The sequence below is a fragment of the Palaemon carinicauda genome, chromosome 13, assembly GCF_036898095.1.
Source record: "Palaemon carinicauda isolate YSFRI2023 chromosome 13, ASM3689809v2, whole genome shotgun sequence".
NCBI lineage: Eukaryota > Metazoa > Arthropoda > Malacostraca > Decapoda > Palaemonidae > Palaemon > Palaemon carinicauda.
In genome coordinates, this window is record NC_090737.1 from 22463659 (window position 1) to 22480801 (window position 17143).

The 17143-nt window shown below is 45.6% G+C and overlaps 1 protein-coding gene across 1 annotated transcript in view; it reads right to left on the reverse strand.

Moving 5' to 3' along the window:
* Window positions 1–17143, reverse strand: part of PAN2 (PAN2-PAN3 deadenylation complex catalytic subunit PAN2) — a 122642-nt gene that overhangs the window by 91240 nt on the left and 14259 nt on the right. Inside the window, exons 2-3 of the mRNA XM_068385429.1 lie at window positions 9433–9505; window positions 8464–8705 (exon numbers count right to left, since the gene is read on the reverse strand). Of these exons, the coding sequence (XP_068241530.1) occupies window positions 8464–8705; window positions 9433–9472 (282 nt within the window). The 5' untranslated portion in view covers window positions 9473–9505. The remainder of the gene's footprint in view (window positions 1–8463; window positions 8706–9432; window positions 9506–17143) is intronic.

Here is a 17143-nt window from a genome sequence, read left to right on the forward strand (position 1 = left end):
CCTTGAGAAGAAAGCTGTTCTTTCACCACGTGAGAGTAGACCTCCTCTCTTCGGAAACAGGAACTGAGATCGTCTCTAGCGTCATGTCCTTTATCCAGTGAGCCGCTAGATGATACTGAAGGGGGGGAGGTGGGGTCTCCCTAACTCGATGAACAGGGCCAGCGATGAAAGTGTCCCTGTTAGACTCATCCACTACCTGACTGAGCATCGGTTCCTTCTCAGCATGCTCTGGATGCAATCTAGGGCTTAGTATATCTTTGGGGCCGACGGAAAAGCCCGAAAAGCTCGACTCTGAAGATCCATACCCAGGTAGACAATGGTCTGGGATGGGACGAGCTGGGACTCCTCAAAATTGACCAGGAGGCCCAGTTCCTTGGTCAGATCCATAGTCCATCTGAGAATCTCCAGACAGCGACGACTTGTGGGAGCTCTTAAAAGCTAGTCGTCTGACGGAGCCGGACACAAGATCATGGTACTGCTGCACAGTCTGTGAACTGTCAACCATGGGGAAGCGAGGAAGTACAGTGACAACCCGAAGCTGTCTAGACTGTCTGGGTCGTACAGACAACTCCTTATCGGGTTGCTGAGGTTGCCGCACTGCGTCACAACAAGTCACTTCTGCTGGTTGTTGAACGTCTTCCCAGTGACACACTGACTCCGTAAACAAAAAATCCTCTAACAAGGACTAAGCTTGGACTGCATGTCTTGCAACACAGCTCAAGGTCTATGGGAGCAGGTGTGGTAACAGACGGGGTTAGCGACTGAAGTGGAACCCTTACCCTCCCTGGAAGCATGCTATGCTTAAATAAAAGTCCATAGGAGGCTAAGCAGCTAAAGGCTCCTCTCCAAATGACAGAGTCCTCAAGGGAAAATCAGAAGGAGGGAGAATAGCACTTTCTCATCTACAGGAACCATATCCGAGAAAAGCTAAGTTCTCTCTCAGTGAGGGTTTCACTGGTGCAAAAGCAGCAGACTAGAAGGCAACGTTATGAAACTGCTTGACAGTCTAGTGAGTTGGCAACAACCAAAGATGTGTGACTGAGAAGTATGCGGTAAGGTATGCAGAGCATGCTGTATGCAGAGCATGCTGTATGTAGAGCATGCTGTAAGGTAAGCAGAGCATGTTGCATGGCGTGCGGCTTATGCTGCATGGGATGAGGCTCATGCTGCATGGGATGAGGCTCATGCTGCATGGGATGAGGCTCATGCTGCATGGTATGAGACTCATGCTGCATGGGATGAGGCTCAAGCTGCAAGGGATGAGGCTTATGCCGCATGCGTTGAGGAGGATGCCGCATAGTATGAGGCTCCTGCCTCATGGGTTGAGGCGGTTGCCGCATAGCATGAGGCTCCTGCCTCATGGTTTGAGGAGGATGCCGCATAGCATGAGGCTCCTCATAGCATGAGACTCCTGCCTCATGGGTTGAGGAGGATGCCGCATAGCATGAGGCTCCTGCCTCATGGGTTGAGGAGGATGCCGCATAGCATGAGGCTGCCTCATGGGTAGAGGAGGATGTCGCATAGCATGAGGCTCCTGCCTCATGGGTTGAGGAGGATGCCGCATAGCATGAGGCTCCTGCCTCATGGTTTGAGGAGGATGCCGCATAGCATGAGGCTCCTGTGAGGTTCCTGCCTCAAGAGTTGCGTCTGCCTCAAGGGTTGAGGAGGTAGCTGCGCAGAGAGAGGCTCATGCTGTGAAGAATGCGGTTGCTGCATGCGTTGAGGCGGCTGCCTCATAGCATGAGGTTCCTCAAGAGTTGAGGCTCTTGCCTCAAGAGTTGAGGTTCTTGCCTCAAGAGTGGAGGTGGCTGCCGCAAGAGTTGAGGTTGCTGCCTCAAGGATGGTGGAGGTTGCCGCAATGCAAGAGGTTGCTGCCTCGAGGATGGAGGAGGTTGTCGCAACACATGAAGCTCCTGCCTCAAGGGTAGAGGAGGTTGCTGCAAAGCATAAGGCTCCTGCCTCAAGTGTTGAGGAGGTTGCCGCATAGCAAGAGGCTCCTGCCTCAAGGAAAGTGGAGGTTGCTGCACAGCGCTGGTATCTGGCAACTCCCAATGCGGCAGCTCACGCGTGGAGGAACCTCAACATCATACGTCTGGCAGGGTGGACTGCGCAGAGGTGGAGTTGAGGCGGCTGCCTCATGAGCGCTCGCAGGAGGAGGTGTGCTAACCTTCTCTGCCTGAAACTCCTGCATCAACACCGCAAGCTGAGACTGCATTGTCAGCAGCATAGACCACTAGAGTTTAAGAAAGACAACAACAAACGGAGCTACTGTCCGTTGAAACTGAGGGTCTAAAACAGCTGGTGCGGCAACAGACGGAGTTACTGTCTGTTGCGATACCACCTTGCCTCTCTGGGAGGTGTGCAGTTGTCGTACTGCAGCAAGTCCGAACTGACCCAGTGCTAATGGCACCACCTAGGAGTTGGACTTGCGCGGAAGGGACCGACTTGCACTTAAAAGCTGCAAGATTTGGTCCATGGTTTCTGCGAGAAACCTCTTCCGCAGACGAGGAATAAAAGGGCTCTCTCGTATTTGTGTGGGTGGGGTGATCACGTCGGCTACGTGAGTTGGTAACACCCGAAACCACGGAGGGAAACGTCTGTTCGTCGATCAAGGTCTGCTGAACCCATAAGTCCTTCGACATTACTTCTCCCCTGGGCTTGGGAGCTTGTAAGAGGTCCCAGACTAGGCGAACAACTGGCACGAACAGACGAACCCTCGAACGCAACACTGTAACACTTTGCGCTTATCACTTTATCACTTTTGATTTTCTGTTTGCACTTATTTCACTGAACTCGAAACTTTAAGTGGTTTGTACCTGAAACACGCAATTCTATCCTTCATTAAAAGTTAGTAATTGCGAAAACAGTATTACAATGTAACAGAAAAACATAATGAAAGATAAATAATTCAGTGGCTGGAAAAGAGACTAAACACTAGATCAAATAAACTACGTTTAAAATCTCTCACCGCATAAAGCCTGAGAACAAGAATAAAACTCTAGAAACGTTTACCTTCTTCCCCTAAAGAGACTAGGGAGAAGAGCAAAAACGATAACAACGTTACCCGCTTGAACGAAACGTTTATCCTCCTCTCTCTCCCTCCGTCTCTATCTCTCTCTCTCTCTCTCTTGACTTAGCACCTGAGAGAAGAGCCCAATTATATATATCGTTAAAACATATTATTGTTAAAGGAAAAAAACTGAAAGATTTCCCAAATAAAAAGTTCCTTTATTAGAATTAAAACCATTTAAGCTAAGAAAGAATGAACAAAACGCTAGAATCGGTTTACTCTTACTGCAACGTGACACCGTGATAGACTCTCTCTCTATCGTAACGATAGAGCGCAAGTTGAACGTTCTGAACGTTAACAACTGCAGAGACAAAACAAAACGTTAGTTCAACTTTGAAAACAGTACAAGACTATCAAAGAAATTCTTTCAAAAACATTAAAATAGCATAATATGTTAACAGGTAAAAACGAAATGACGGGCTCAATGTTAATTAACTTCGGTTCCAAGAAAAGACCGCCTACTATTAGGAAAGGTCGAATATAAACAAATATAAAAATTAATTTTAATAAGTTTATAATAAAAGGAAGTTAATCAAAGAGGCCTATAAAAGGCGGAGAGATATAAAATAAATCTATAACCTTGTTAAGCAAAATTAAGAGAGTCTATACTCTCTTCGACACCAACACTTCCGTCTAAGGGAAGGGTCGGCCATTTAAAAGTGAAAGAGAGTTCATACTCTCTTCGTACCAAAATTAAATAAAAAATTAAATCAAATAAATTCCAAAAACTTGCTAAGCTAATGATATAGCTTCCTGAATAGCGAAGGCTAAACTCTAGAGCAAATACATCACCAAATCGTGAGCAATAACTCCAGAATCAACAGCGTATCCATGTAGGTCTAGCCGGAGGCACGACAGAGGAAAAATTGAGGTGGTGTTGACAAGAAGTACTGGAGTACCTGACCACAGATGGCGCTGTGGTGTTCACCCCCACCTGTATAGCGATCGCTGGCGTATCCCGACCGTAGATTTCTGTCGGCAACAGAGTTGACAGCTACATGATTATCGGGTAAGATTAATATTGAAAAATGAACAATAACCCACCAAGTTATCAGAACCGGTCGTTCAAAATACTTAAGAGTATTGCTACATATTGTGCAGCCAACAAATCCTGTCAAACGAGAATAGTTACAGATGGCTTCAAACTGTTGGAACCTAGTATATGTCTACTTTAGACTCCAGAGCCTTTAAATATGCGACCCAGAGACTATATAATAAGCTCCCACAAAACATTCGAATGATTGAAGACATTAAGGCTTTCAAGAGGAAACTGAAGACTTTCTTATTTAAACAATCCTACAACAGTGACGATTTAACAGTAAATGAACAATATGTGATCTGAATCGATAAATACTCTGAACGAACAAGATAAAACGACCGCGGAGGTCCTGTAGAAAGTGGGGTTCTCCTGCTGTATGGGACTGGAAAAGCAGCCATCAAAGTAAAGTAAGTATTGAGAAATAAAGGGATATTTCCATTACTGTTAGGAACCTCTCTAGTCGTAGCTTTATTGATTACTCCTGTTCTACTAATGAAGCACATTCTCCTCATTTCTTTCACTGACTCCATAGACCTAACACCACTGAATACAGAAAACACTCGACTATATATTATTCATCCATTTCACTTGTTTTAAATGGTGATAATCAATATCTAGACAGACCCTCGCACCCTGATGATAAAGACAACTAACAATGTAAAATGACTCAACGCCTATGCATTTTGATTCTGGACTTGCACGAGTACCAGTTTTGGCAATACCCATAAGACTTCAACCTTCGGTACACATCTTTTTTTTTTTTTAGGCTTTACTAAACCTATTACTTTCTTCAAAAGCAAATTTCAAATGTACATTTATACTGATTCATAGTGTACTAGTAATTCCTATTAGAATGTTTTACATACTGTAACAAATAAAAAATCCTAATGTAGTGCTTCAGTACATTCAAGTACTGAGACAATAATAAAGCTAAATGCTCAACATCTTTTTATTCTACTTCAATTGGAACAACTCATGTTAAATAGTGTAATGCACCAGAATATTATTCCATAATTTCATAAAACACCCTTTGCAACATACTTTACTGTAAAATTAAAAAAAAAAACTCTTAAGTGTGTATGAATGTGATCAATCTTGAAATTTGCAAGAAAAATCATACAGTACAGTACTGTACAGTAATACCCTGCCCTACGTCGTTAATTGGTTCAGAGGGACTCAACGTGGATTGGACTTAAAGGTTTCCTGTAAATGTTCACATGAAAAGTACTTACAACCTTGCATTGATAAGCTTCAAGAAAAGCTATTTTATGACTCAGAGACTGATGTAGGGTGGGATAAAATGACATGAGTTGGATTTTATTTTTGCATTTAATATCTAAGGAGAGCAACGTAGACTCGGAATCGATATACTGTATGTTGAACTGACGTAAAGAAGAGTGTAACTGTACTGTAAATGAAAACTTAGTGTTTCAGAAATAATTTGCAGTTTATTTCATTCATGGCAATTAAAGATTGTACAATGAATTTTATATAAAATACTGTAGAACCACAAGTTAGGAGTAACTGAATGCAAAGAAATTGGGAATACAAGCATAAAAATTTTAACTGTGTTATGACCACTGTATTGCATCAGCCAAAAAGCAAAAATTTTGTGCCATATGGGCATTTTTAGTGGATAAGTACTAAAGACGTTAACACACAACGCGCAGAAATCCGTCACATTGTGCTCTAATGCCACCAACGCAGTGTTCTCGGGTTGTTCATAACAAATTTTGTCTCATATTAGCTCACACTTCCCCCTCTCGCTCAAAGCCTCAAACTCTTTCACTCTCTGAGCATCTTCGGAACTGTTCTTTGTCGACTTGTAATCTGTAGTGTTCATCATAGACATTTTGTATTGTATTGTAAAGTTAACAGTATCGTGACAGAGGACACCAAGATGATTAAGAAAGACGGTGAGGAGTTACAAGGATTTTGGATGTCTCAAGTACTTTTTAGTCCATCCTGGGAGATTCCTTTAGCTCTTGGGCAGAGCGATCTAGTTTAAACAAGAGTTTTTATGACCTTGATGAACTTTTTCTTGAACTCGTTTACCGTGTTACTGTTTAGTACATCCTCTGGAATTCTGTTCCATGTATTTGCTATCTTATATGTAAAGAAATAATAACATTGAGTGGTGGTGTGTCTTTTCAATTCCAGTTTGCATCCATTACCTCTGGACTGGTTTGTGCTAAGCTTGAATTGATTTTTGTAATCTACATTTGTTATTCTTTTAAGAATTTTGAATAAGTCTATTAATTGTCTCCTTAGATGTCGAGATGGTAGATAAAAAAAGTTTAAATGTTCCATCCTCCGTATATATTCAAATTGTCTGTGTTGGAACTAGTTTGGTAGCCCTAGCTTGTACTGCTTCTAGTTTATCTATATCCTTCTGAATACTTGTGGACCAGAAATGGACTCCGTATTCTACATGGGGTCTTACTGATGATGATGATGATGATGCCACCATGTCACATTGACGGAAGTACAGTATATGGTCAGTCACAGATCTATTGCAAAGGGCTAGTTAGACTTCAGTCTTGTGCAGGCGACAGAGTCCGTGTATATACTATATACAATTATATTAATATTTCTGCATTGGTACAGTTTAGTTTTAAATGATGTTACAGTAGTGGTATTTTTTTTTAATGTTGCTGATTTTAGTTAAAAGTTAAGAAATAAAATGTTAAGGATAATATTTATGTCTTAAATACCCTTCTGTCTAAGAGTTCACTTACTGTTAACTTTAAGGAAAATTTTGTGTTGCGTAACTATTTTTTAGTAAGTTACATTTATAAGTGTGGGGTTTGCATTTTTGCATCCTGCCACAATACAGCAGCAAGCTTTAAATCGCGATAAGACCAGTCTTTATTGGAAGAAGATGCCCATGAGGATCTCCATTACAGAAGAAGAAAGGCGATTCCTGGTCACAAACCCATGAAAGACTGTCTAACCCTACTGCTCATTGCTAATGTAACCAGACATTAAACTTCTCCTGGTGTATCATTCAAGAAATGCAAGGTCCAAAAGAAACAACTTAATGTCATGTGAAAGACAAACAATAAGACTTGAGTAACATGAATTTTATTTTGGAATGGGTCCATCAGTTGTTTGGTCTTGAGATCATAAAGTACCCATTAGAGAGGAACCTCCAACTCAAAGCCTTGGTAATTATGGACGATGCTCCCACCCATCCTCCAGGCCTTAAAGACGACCTAATGGAGGAGTTCAAATTTATCAAGACCAAGTTCCTACCACCCAACACATGGATCAGTAGGTGATATCAAACTTCAAAAAGCTTCACACAAAAGCAATGTTCCGGTGATGCTTTGAGGTCACCGAAGGGACCAACCTTATCTTCGAGAATTTTCAAAAGAACATTTCCATATTGTCAACTGCCTCAAAATCATTGATAAAGCCTGGAAAGGGGTCACCATCAGAACCATCAATTCTGCTTGGCAGAAACTGCAGTTTGAATGTGTTCCTAAATGTAATTTTGAGGGATTCAATCCAATGCTGGAGGCAGTTAACAATGAAATTGTGTCCTTGGGAAAGACAATGGGGTTGGAGATTGACAATGACGACATCAACAATCTTCTTGAGGAAAATACCAAGTAGCAAATGACATAGGAGCTGTTGGAGTTCATCTAACGAGGAGACACCCCCTGACAAACCTCTTGTTTCAAGTGAAATTACGGATATATTAAAAAATTTGAGAAACCCTGCATACCAGTAATTTTGTAAACACATCACCCACATAAGGCTTTAGCAGGGCAAGCAGTGAATCTATTTATCAAGAATACAATGTCTCATTCTCATGATATTTTAATGAAAGGGCAAAAGTAGTCGTCTCCAGATATATTTCTTGTCAAAATTGAACATAAGTGTGGAAAACGATGATCAAGTGTCCAGAAAGCATAAACCAAGTGATTCAGTTAAGTGATAGTAAACATTACTCTAGAGAGAGAACTGATATTTTACCAAAACTGCTCATGGAGGGCAATTCTCCTTCCAACCAGTAACACCCTCCTCTTCATTTTCCTACTCTCATCTCACTTATGCCAGCCAAGGCTCTCCTTAGAGATAAAGTGCTAGTTGATATGTCAACAATTTCTATTTTTCTTTGTGAGATTAACTTTTGTTCATTTCTGATGTTAGAGGTTATAATTTGTGCAATGCAATATATTACAAAATCTTCAAAAATTAGAATATAAGTGTATTCATGGTCATGTGGAATGCATTGAGGGAATTTCCTTTACATCTTAGGAGAAAAACTGTTTTAGGATACGAGCATTTTATGTTACAAACTCGCTCTAAATTAACAAAAGTAAATAAAAAATTGACATGAACTTACCCCATTGTTACCAACCCACACTAATTCTTCATGAGAATCAACAGTTAGTGTTGACACCCCAAAACGATCACCACCATCAATCATAACTGCACGGCTCTCTTGATAATCTCCACCATTAGCGAAATCCTCGGGTGGGGCATGTGCGAATTCATCTCCTCCCTGAAACGCATCTCCTGCTTCTGCTACAAACAATTCTGAGTAGGCTGCATTATCTTCACTGTAAGCATTGGTTCCAGTAAAACCTGAAATAAAAAAGGTTGATAAAACATGAAATAAAACGGATAAAATATGCAAAGCGAAAACTTTATCATAAAAAAATGCTAAGGTGGATTAGTAACAAGATATTTCACTGTGCAGGTTTAGAAATTGTTTGAAGCAAACTATAAATTCTATTTGTACAGTACTGTACTTTATCAAGCTTCCTAAATTTAATGATGAGCATTGGCAACCTGGATTCTGTGTCCAAAACAAATATTCTAATAAATTTTATCAAATAGTTACTTCATATTCATTGTTACAACCCATTTCTTGTTGGCATAAATCTGTAAATTTAAACCACGTGAAAAGGAGGTTTTGCATCAAAATTTACTGATTATCAAGTTTAGAATTTTATGACTTCTCTGAATATAATTTCTACCTTTTATTATATTCACTGTACTGGGTTATACTAACTGTTGAACTTTAATAAAGAAATGTATCTCTTTCTATTATGTAAATTCAAGATACTCAGTTCTATGGCCTTACTGTATTGATTTACAAATGTATACTTTGTAATATATTAGGCAAATAAACTAGATTTGTGTACAAAATCAGGAAATCTATTTTTATGTTGTGAACTAAAATTATCAACAAGCATATTGATTTTGTACAGTAGATCCAGTAAATAATAAACAATATCTTGAAAAGTTTGTTCAAATAAACAGACACGATCCCTCTCACTATCCAGGAAAAATAACAGATTTTTCTTACCTAACATTTCATCCCCAAAGGGAACCCCTGAGAAGTCCATTTTCTGCTATACAGTAGTACAGTATATCAACTTCTGTCAAAAGAAAAGATATACTTGTATGGGTGACAATCAAAATTATCGTTCTGAGAGCGTATGCTTTCAAATATAAAAAATAAATATTTCAATTAGTTTAATACATACTAATGGTATGAATATATGATTAAAAATTCTTTCTTCTAGTCAAAACATAATCACATGATCTACAGAATATATTTACATGTCCAAGGAAGCTAAAAGTCAGTCAAGTCTTGGGATGAGAGTAATTACCACACACAACCAAACATGGTGCAAAGAAACTTCAAAATTATCAGTAAAATTCATATTTCTGCAAAATGTGATAGACTAATAAGTTAAAAATAAGTCTACATGACCTTCATAGAGGATGTCTCTCTATCCAAAACTTATCTAGAACCAAATCAATCATCAATAATGCCATTCTTACAATCACCAATGCTATATAGAAATCCCTCAATTTTGGTCAAGACGTTTGTACGATTGACCTTGATTTTGGCGTTTCCTTTGACCGTGTTAATCATGAGGCTCTTATTTTCAAACTAAAAGAGTTGAGAGTAGGTGGGTCGTTTCTTAGCATTACAATTGAATTTTTAAGTAATAGATCTCAAGGAGTTGATATTGATTGGCACCATAGCAAGTATAGGAATGTCATATCTGGTGTTCCTCAGGGTAGAGTTCTTGAGCCATTACTTTTCATACCATATACACGACATGACAAATTTGGAGATAATTTGTATTTTTCCTAACCATACAAACCTTAGCTATTTACATAGAGGGGGGTATTGCTTTCGGCGTAGCTGAAATGGCGAGCCATTAGATTTTAAATGAGGGTTAACTACCCCTGCGCTAGTTAGCAGGGGTAGGGGAGGGGTAGCTAGCTACCCCTCCCCCCTCACACACTGGTGAACTGATTCACTTCGCTTAGAGGTAGGACTCGACTTGGGGGACAGGGCTGGCGGGCAAATATGTGTAAATAGCTAAGGTTTGTATGGTTAGGAAAAATACAAATTATCTCCGAATTTGTCATTTGTTCCGTAACCGAAATACAAACCACGCTATTTACATAGGGTGACTTACCCCTTAGGAAGGGTGGAAAGTCCCCAGCCATACTGGCTTTGGCTTTACCCGGGGACTCAGAATCCGAGTGAGCAGCACTTCGAGAAAAAGAGTCCCTGCACCTCGCAAGTTCCTTGCTCCGCAAGGAGTGTGCGGCCTACATAAGCTTGTGTGTGGAGGGAAGAAGCGTGACTTGTCCTAGGCAGTCGACCTGAAGACCTTTAGATGGAATTCTGGACTAGGACTTTCCCAATACCACCTCGTCAGGGTATGGGGGACGCGACAGTATCATTTTAATACTAGGAACACAAGGAAGCATGGGTTACCTGCAGAGGTTTGAGGTCAGCTATGCAGAGAACCAAGGATGCTGCTTTCCCCAAGAGAGGGGAGGATGAAGAAAGAAGTAAGGGCCAGACCTATCTCTTTCAATCATGCAGTCTGACATCGGATAACAATGCCCTCAACCTTCTGCTACCTGTCCATTAAGGAGCCTGAGGTTAGACCAGCTGTTGTGTAGCCACCACAGGCCGATAGAAAAATGTATCGAGGCTCCTGTGGGTCACGTCCTGCAGGTAGTGAGCTGTGAAGGTCGTCCGACGCTTCCAGACTCCAGTTTGTAGCACCTGCGTCACAGAGTAGTCTTCTTAGCGACGTTGCGATGCCTCTGACATCGTGTGCTCTAAGGCTACATGACGGAGGAGGGTCTGGATTCAGGGCGGGATGGATGGTCCTAGAATCCAGGCTGCAAAGGTATTCCTGGTGACCCTCCTCTTCGTCCTTCCTGTGCTCCCAAACAGGGCTGCACGTGAGGACGAACTGCAGCTGTTCTTTAAGATACCACCTCCGACTCCTTGCTGGGCATAGTAGGAGAAGGCCTGGGTCATCTGTTACAGAACGGAGACTCGAAATCCTGAAGGAGTCGAACCGAAGGTTTGGGACTCCAAGATCTTGAGTTTAGAAACCGACTCAGGGACGAACCCGAACGTTACCTCTCCCTATCCTCTTGAATGGGCGAAGTCGTACGAGAGACCATGAAGTACGCTGATACGCTTGGTCGAAGCCAGAGCGAGCCGGAGCACCGTCTTCTAAGTCAGGTGCCTGTCAGATGACTAGCGTATTGGTTCACAAGGAGAAGCCTTAAGATCCCTAAGAACCCGAGCCATGTACCATGGAGGAGGTCTCACCTCCGACTGGGTGCAGGTAAGTTCGTAGCTTAGTATGAGCGAAGAAAGATCCAGCGAGGAGGAATTGTCTAACCTTAGAGCCTGAAGGCCAGGCTTGAGGCTGAGCGATAGGCTTTACCGCCGAGAGCAAAAGGCGCAATTCCTCCCGCAGATGGACAATAACTCCGCTAACGCTGGAATAGTGGCATCGAGGGGAGAGATACCTCTCCCACGACACCAACCACAGAAGACTCCACACCTCGCCTGGTGGACCCCTGCGGATGACTTCGCAGGTGTCAAGACATCCGCTCCGCGACCTGTCGCGGAACGCCTATCTCAGTGAGGAGATGCTGGATGGACTCCAGGCATGGAGCCGAAGCGGAGCTACGGCTTGTGGTAGATGTAGTGTTGTGGTTGCTATAGCTCGTCGTGGGGAAAACTCTCTCGGGAGTTCCATTAAGGGATGCAGAAGGTTCGAAAACCATTCTGCCTGATGCCGTAGCAGAGCTATCAGAGTCACCGACAGGTTGACCGAAAGTCTGGTCTTGTTGAGCCCCCTTTCCCCACAGACCCAACGGTGGCAAGGCGTAGACGTTAATGTTGTCCCACCGATGTGGGAAGACATCTCGGCTGGGTGCCTTGGGGTCCGGGGCTGGGGAGAAGTACAGCGACAGCTTGAAATTCAAGGTCATCGCGAACAGGACCACAAGGTCCGAGCTTGCTGGCTACTGGGGGTTCCAAAGACCACTCGATACTCTCTACCTGCGATGCCCTGTTCCGACTGTCGGAGAGCACATTCCTTGTCCAGAATGAAGTAAGCCGATAGAGGTATTGAGCGGACTTCGGCTCATCTCAGTATCTCTACTGTAGGATGGGAGACTGTTATGAAAAAGTACCTCCCCGCTTGATGAAAAGACAACTACCGTGGTGTTGTCGCTCACGGAGTGACTTGCCGGGGCCTGTTGGGACTGTTGACGGCCAGAATATGGCCTTCATCCCTAGCCAATTGATGTGGAGGTACCCTTCTAGCTCTGGCCATAGGCTTGAGATCCTTTGGTTCAGAACGTGCCCCCTCCCCCTTTTTTTGACGCGTCCAAGGACAGCATCAAATGCGGAGGAGGGACAAGAAGATCCACTCTCTAGCAAAAGCTTCGCAGGTCAACCACCACTGCAGGATCCCTCGTTCGGCAGGTCCCATAGGACCAGAATGTCTGGGGAATCGTGGTCTTGATTCCAACGGGACTTGAATCGCAAAGCAGGAGACTCATTCCGAGGCGAGTGTTAGGGACTAGAGGGGTCAAGGAGGAAGGTGACCTAGGAGGCGTAACCAGAAAAGGGCTGGAGACTCTCCTCGCCTGAGGAAAGGTTCTCCTACTCTCCTCCGCCTTGCTATCCTGTCATCTGAAGGGAAGGCTTAACAGAGATTGGAGACTAAAATTAAGCCTAGATATACCAGTTGTTGCGATGAAAACAGAGAAAACTTCTTGAGATTTACCATGATCCTTAGATCTTGGCAAAGTCCCAGAGGCTTGTCTCGGCGTCGAAGAAGGGTCGATACCGAAACCGCCCGGGTAACCAGTCATCCAGAAAGCGAAGGAGGCGGATGCCGCTCCTGTGTGGACATGAAGGTTCGGGATGAACTTCCGGGTGAATGCCTGCGGAGCTGAGGAAAGATCGAAGCACCGCACCTTGAACTGGTATATCTGTTGCCTAGGCTGAATTCCAAGTACTTCCTGTAAAGATGGATGGACTGTGATCCAGTATGCACGTGAAGTCTTATGGTTTCCCTACAAGTCTGATCAAAACTGTTGTATCATACTGACCGAAGTTTGTACGACAAACTTGTTCAGGGCTAAGAGGACGATGGCGGGTCGCCAGCCTTCAGGCGCTTCTTACAAGAAAGAGTCGTTTTAAGAACCTTGGGGGGAGCCGCCGACAACCTTGGAGAGCATCCTTCTAGAGCATGGTCTCGCCCTCTGCCCGAGGGGCTAGCCCCTTTGCCGATCCCATGGCATAGGGGCTCAGCGACACCGGATTCGCTGACAGGGGAGGAAGAGATGCTACGAAAACGGGACACGAAACACCTGGCTGATCATGGAGATCGTTCAGGAATCGGCCCCAAGTTGCTGCCACTTGAAGGTGCAAAACCAGGCATCCCCCCCACTGGGGGATGCAGGTAGGGGTTGCCAATCCTAGCGTTTGCGGCCTAGGCCGCCCCCTCTAAGATTATTGCCCTCCCAGGAGGGCTCCTCGCCCTTCGTCCCCGACAGGAGGGGGGAGGCTGCATAGACACCTTGTCTAGCTGCCCGTGCCGGTTCTGATGTCCTAGGCTGAACGAGGCTGTAGAAGTTGAGGCGCTGGAGGCTTGTAGGGACTGGAAATAAGCGCCATGGAGGAGCGAATCGTGATACGATTCTCCCCACCTCTCAGTTGCTCGTTCCTTGTCCTTGGGCTGAAACAAGCCCCTTCCAAGGATGGAAGAGAGAGTCTGGGTTGCCGAAATCCACGGTAGGGACCAACGAGAGAAAGCCTCTCGGTCACTGCATCTCAATGCTTCAACATCGAGTTTGTCCCCAAGTTCGACACTTGGTGTCGGGAAACGAAAGGTGCATGTGTCCGAGAGGAGGAAAGTTCCATAACCTTCCCGGGGCTACCTTGTATAAAACTTCGGGTCGCGACCGGATGGCCAGAGACTCAAGCTCGACGATCAGCCACGAGGCGGCCTGCCTGGCACCCTTCGCGGCTTCCTCCTGGGTCAAGATTCCCGAAGATGAAAATGTCACCTGCCCGGCGGAGAGTTTCTCGAGGGAAAAACCCCGGAAGGTCAGTTGCACGGAATGGTGGAGAGTAAGAGCTAAATCAGGCTACCCCATGATCTCGAAGTACTGTATTCCCGCTGTTGACGACTGACAGAGGCAGTGTCAGCAGCCACCGTTGGAGGGAAGGGAATCGGGCGATCCTGAGGAGAGGGATGATGGGGCCTGCCTGAAGAGGGAGAAGAATGTTACCCAGACTCTTCTGAAGATTCTTCATTGTTTATACATGTCATGCTCTGCGCTTACGAGGTGAAGATCGTGACTATGATGATCTGAAAGTACGCGCTCCAGAAACACTCGCCAGGTTGCCCGTGTTGCGAAAACCCGACGGGAATCGCAGTCGAAATCGCCCTTGGCGCTCGCGCGATGGTACAATCGTTGGTTCGCGCGCGGGCGAACGTGTGTGCATGCGCGCGAGGGCGCGAGGGCACGTGGGCGGGAGGGCGAGGTCGGAAGACCGAAAAACGCGTAAGTGAGTGATGGCGCGATGGGCGAGCGATGGTTCATTGCGGGAGATGGCGCGCCGGCAAGCGATGGCGCGTTGGCGAGCGATGGCGCGTAGCGACCGATCGCGTACAGGAGAGCCAACGCGTGGCCGCGTACGGCGATCTGAAGCGTGGGCGCGTTGGCGCGTTGAAAACGCTAGCGGGCAGGCGAAGAATCGCGCGCGATCTCTAGGAGATCGCCGGGGCGTAGGAGATCAATGGAGCGCGGTTGCGCGGCCGGAAGATATCAGCGAGGGGCAGAACCAGATGGTGGGGTTGCGCAAAATAGCGAACGTTCGCGGGCGGGTACAGAAGACTTCTCGTGGGCGCGCGGGCGCTCAGAGACTCTGTCAAATCTAGAGCACAGAAGATCGTCGGCGAGGAGGTGAAGGAATCAAGACTTTCGCCTCCACCCACATCTGTAACCTCGTGGAGAACGCTGGTGCGCCTTGCGCACATCAGGAAAAGGGCGAGCAGATGTGCGCTGGCGAGAAGGCGAACGAGGGTGTAAAAAGAAGGAACAATCTCCTTGCCTGTGCCTAGATCCAAAGATCGTGGGCGCGAGGGCGAACGTTGGAGCGCAGATGTGTGCTGGCGCGCAGGTGATTGTGGGCGTACAGGAGACCGTTGGCGCCCAAGGTGCGTAGCAGGAAAGGGCGTCCAGAAGTGCGCTGGCGAGCTGAAGAGGGCTGGCGCACAGAAGGACTCCGAGGCGCAGGTGAGCGCTGGCGATCAGGAGATCTACAGCGAGACTCAGCTAGAGGAGATCGCCGGAGAGAAGTCTGGAACAGCAGGAGAGCGCAAGAGCGCTACTGCGCGCAGGAAAACGTGGGCGCACAGGTAAAACCTGCCACTTTAGGGACTTACCTACAATGTGGAGTAAGCCCTTAGCCCCGAAGGGACCGGTGCTCGTAGGAAACGAGGTACGTTGGCGCCCACCGCGCATCTGCGTCCAGGAGAAGGTCTGGCAGGAGGATCCTCTGCGGGGAGGGTGAAGATGAAGACGACCACAGGCAGGACCACCATCATCAGACCTCCGAAGAGGAGTCTCTGTAGTGAACTCCCCCAAGGGGGAGAAGCACTTGCAGGAGAGACCATGGCATCAGCTGCCCCCAAAGGGGACTGAGCCCTCAGCAACAACAGCAGAGGGAGACCTCCGAAGAGGAGTTTCTGTGGTGAACTTCCCCCTCGGGAAAGAAACACTCGCAGGAGAGACCGTAGGATTCAGCTGTCCCCCGAAGGGGACTGAGCCTTCAGCAACAACAGCAGAAGGAGTCTTCCAAAGAGGAGTCTCTATGAGTGTCCTCTCCCGTGAACGAGAGAGGAAAACTTCGTAGAAGAGACTGAAATGGGCCTAAGGGTCAACCAGTGACCTAGGAGCCAACCTCCAAAGAGGCGCTCCTGCAGCTGCTCAGCCCCTTGAGCGTAGCTGCAGGTGAGACCGCTCAGCACCAAGAGCATAGTCGCACAAAAATTATGGTCCGAGAAGTAACCGCTCATCCCCTTGAGCAAGGTTACAAAGGCGGTCGCTCAGCACCAAGAGCAAAACCGCCAGAGGACCAGGAACATATTATAATTATTAAAGGTAAGAGAAGTTTCCCCCGAAAGGGAAAGAAACTCAAACCTGGGCAGGTAACCTCCCTCGGAAGGGAAGGTACCCACCCAAGGAGGCGAACCTCCTGAGAGTTCTAACATGAACTGAAGAGCTGTCGGGTGCCTCAGGAGAACTACCAGGAGAAGGAGACACGCCCCTGACGAAGTCCTATAGAGGAGGCTGCAACACCCGAGTCCCCGAGTCCAAACAAGACAGCTCTGCTTCATTGTCACATTAGGCAAATGGAAAACAGATCGTTAACTGTGAAAAAAAAAAAGTAATTAGTTAACATTCATTCCCCCGGGAAGACTCCGAAGAGGAAACCCGAGGGAAAAGAACACAAGAATTACATAACAGGCAAGAACCCCAACCCCACTTACACTTACGGGAAGGGGGAAGGGCGAGAACTGTAACCAAAACTGAATTATAACAGTTATAAAAATGCAATTCATAAAGGAATGTTCACTAAAAGTAAGAACGAAACACCCCGAAGGGAAACGTTCTAAAAAGCTGAAAAGTTAACAAATCCAATTAGCTTTAAT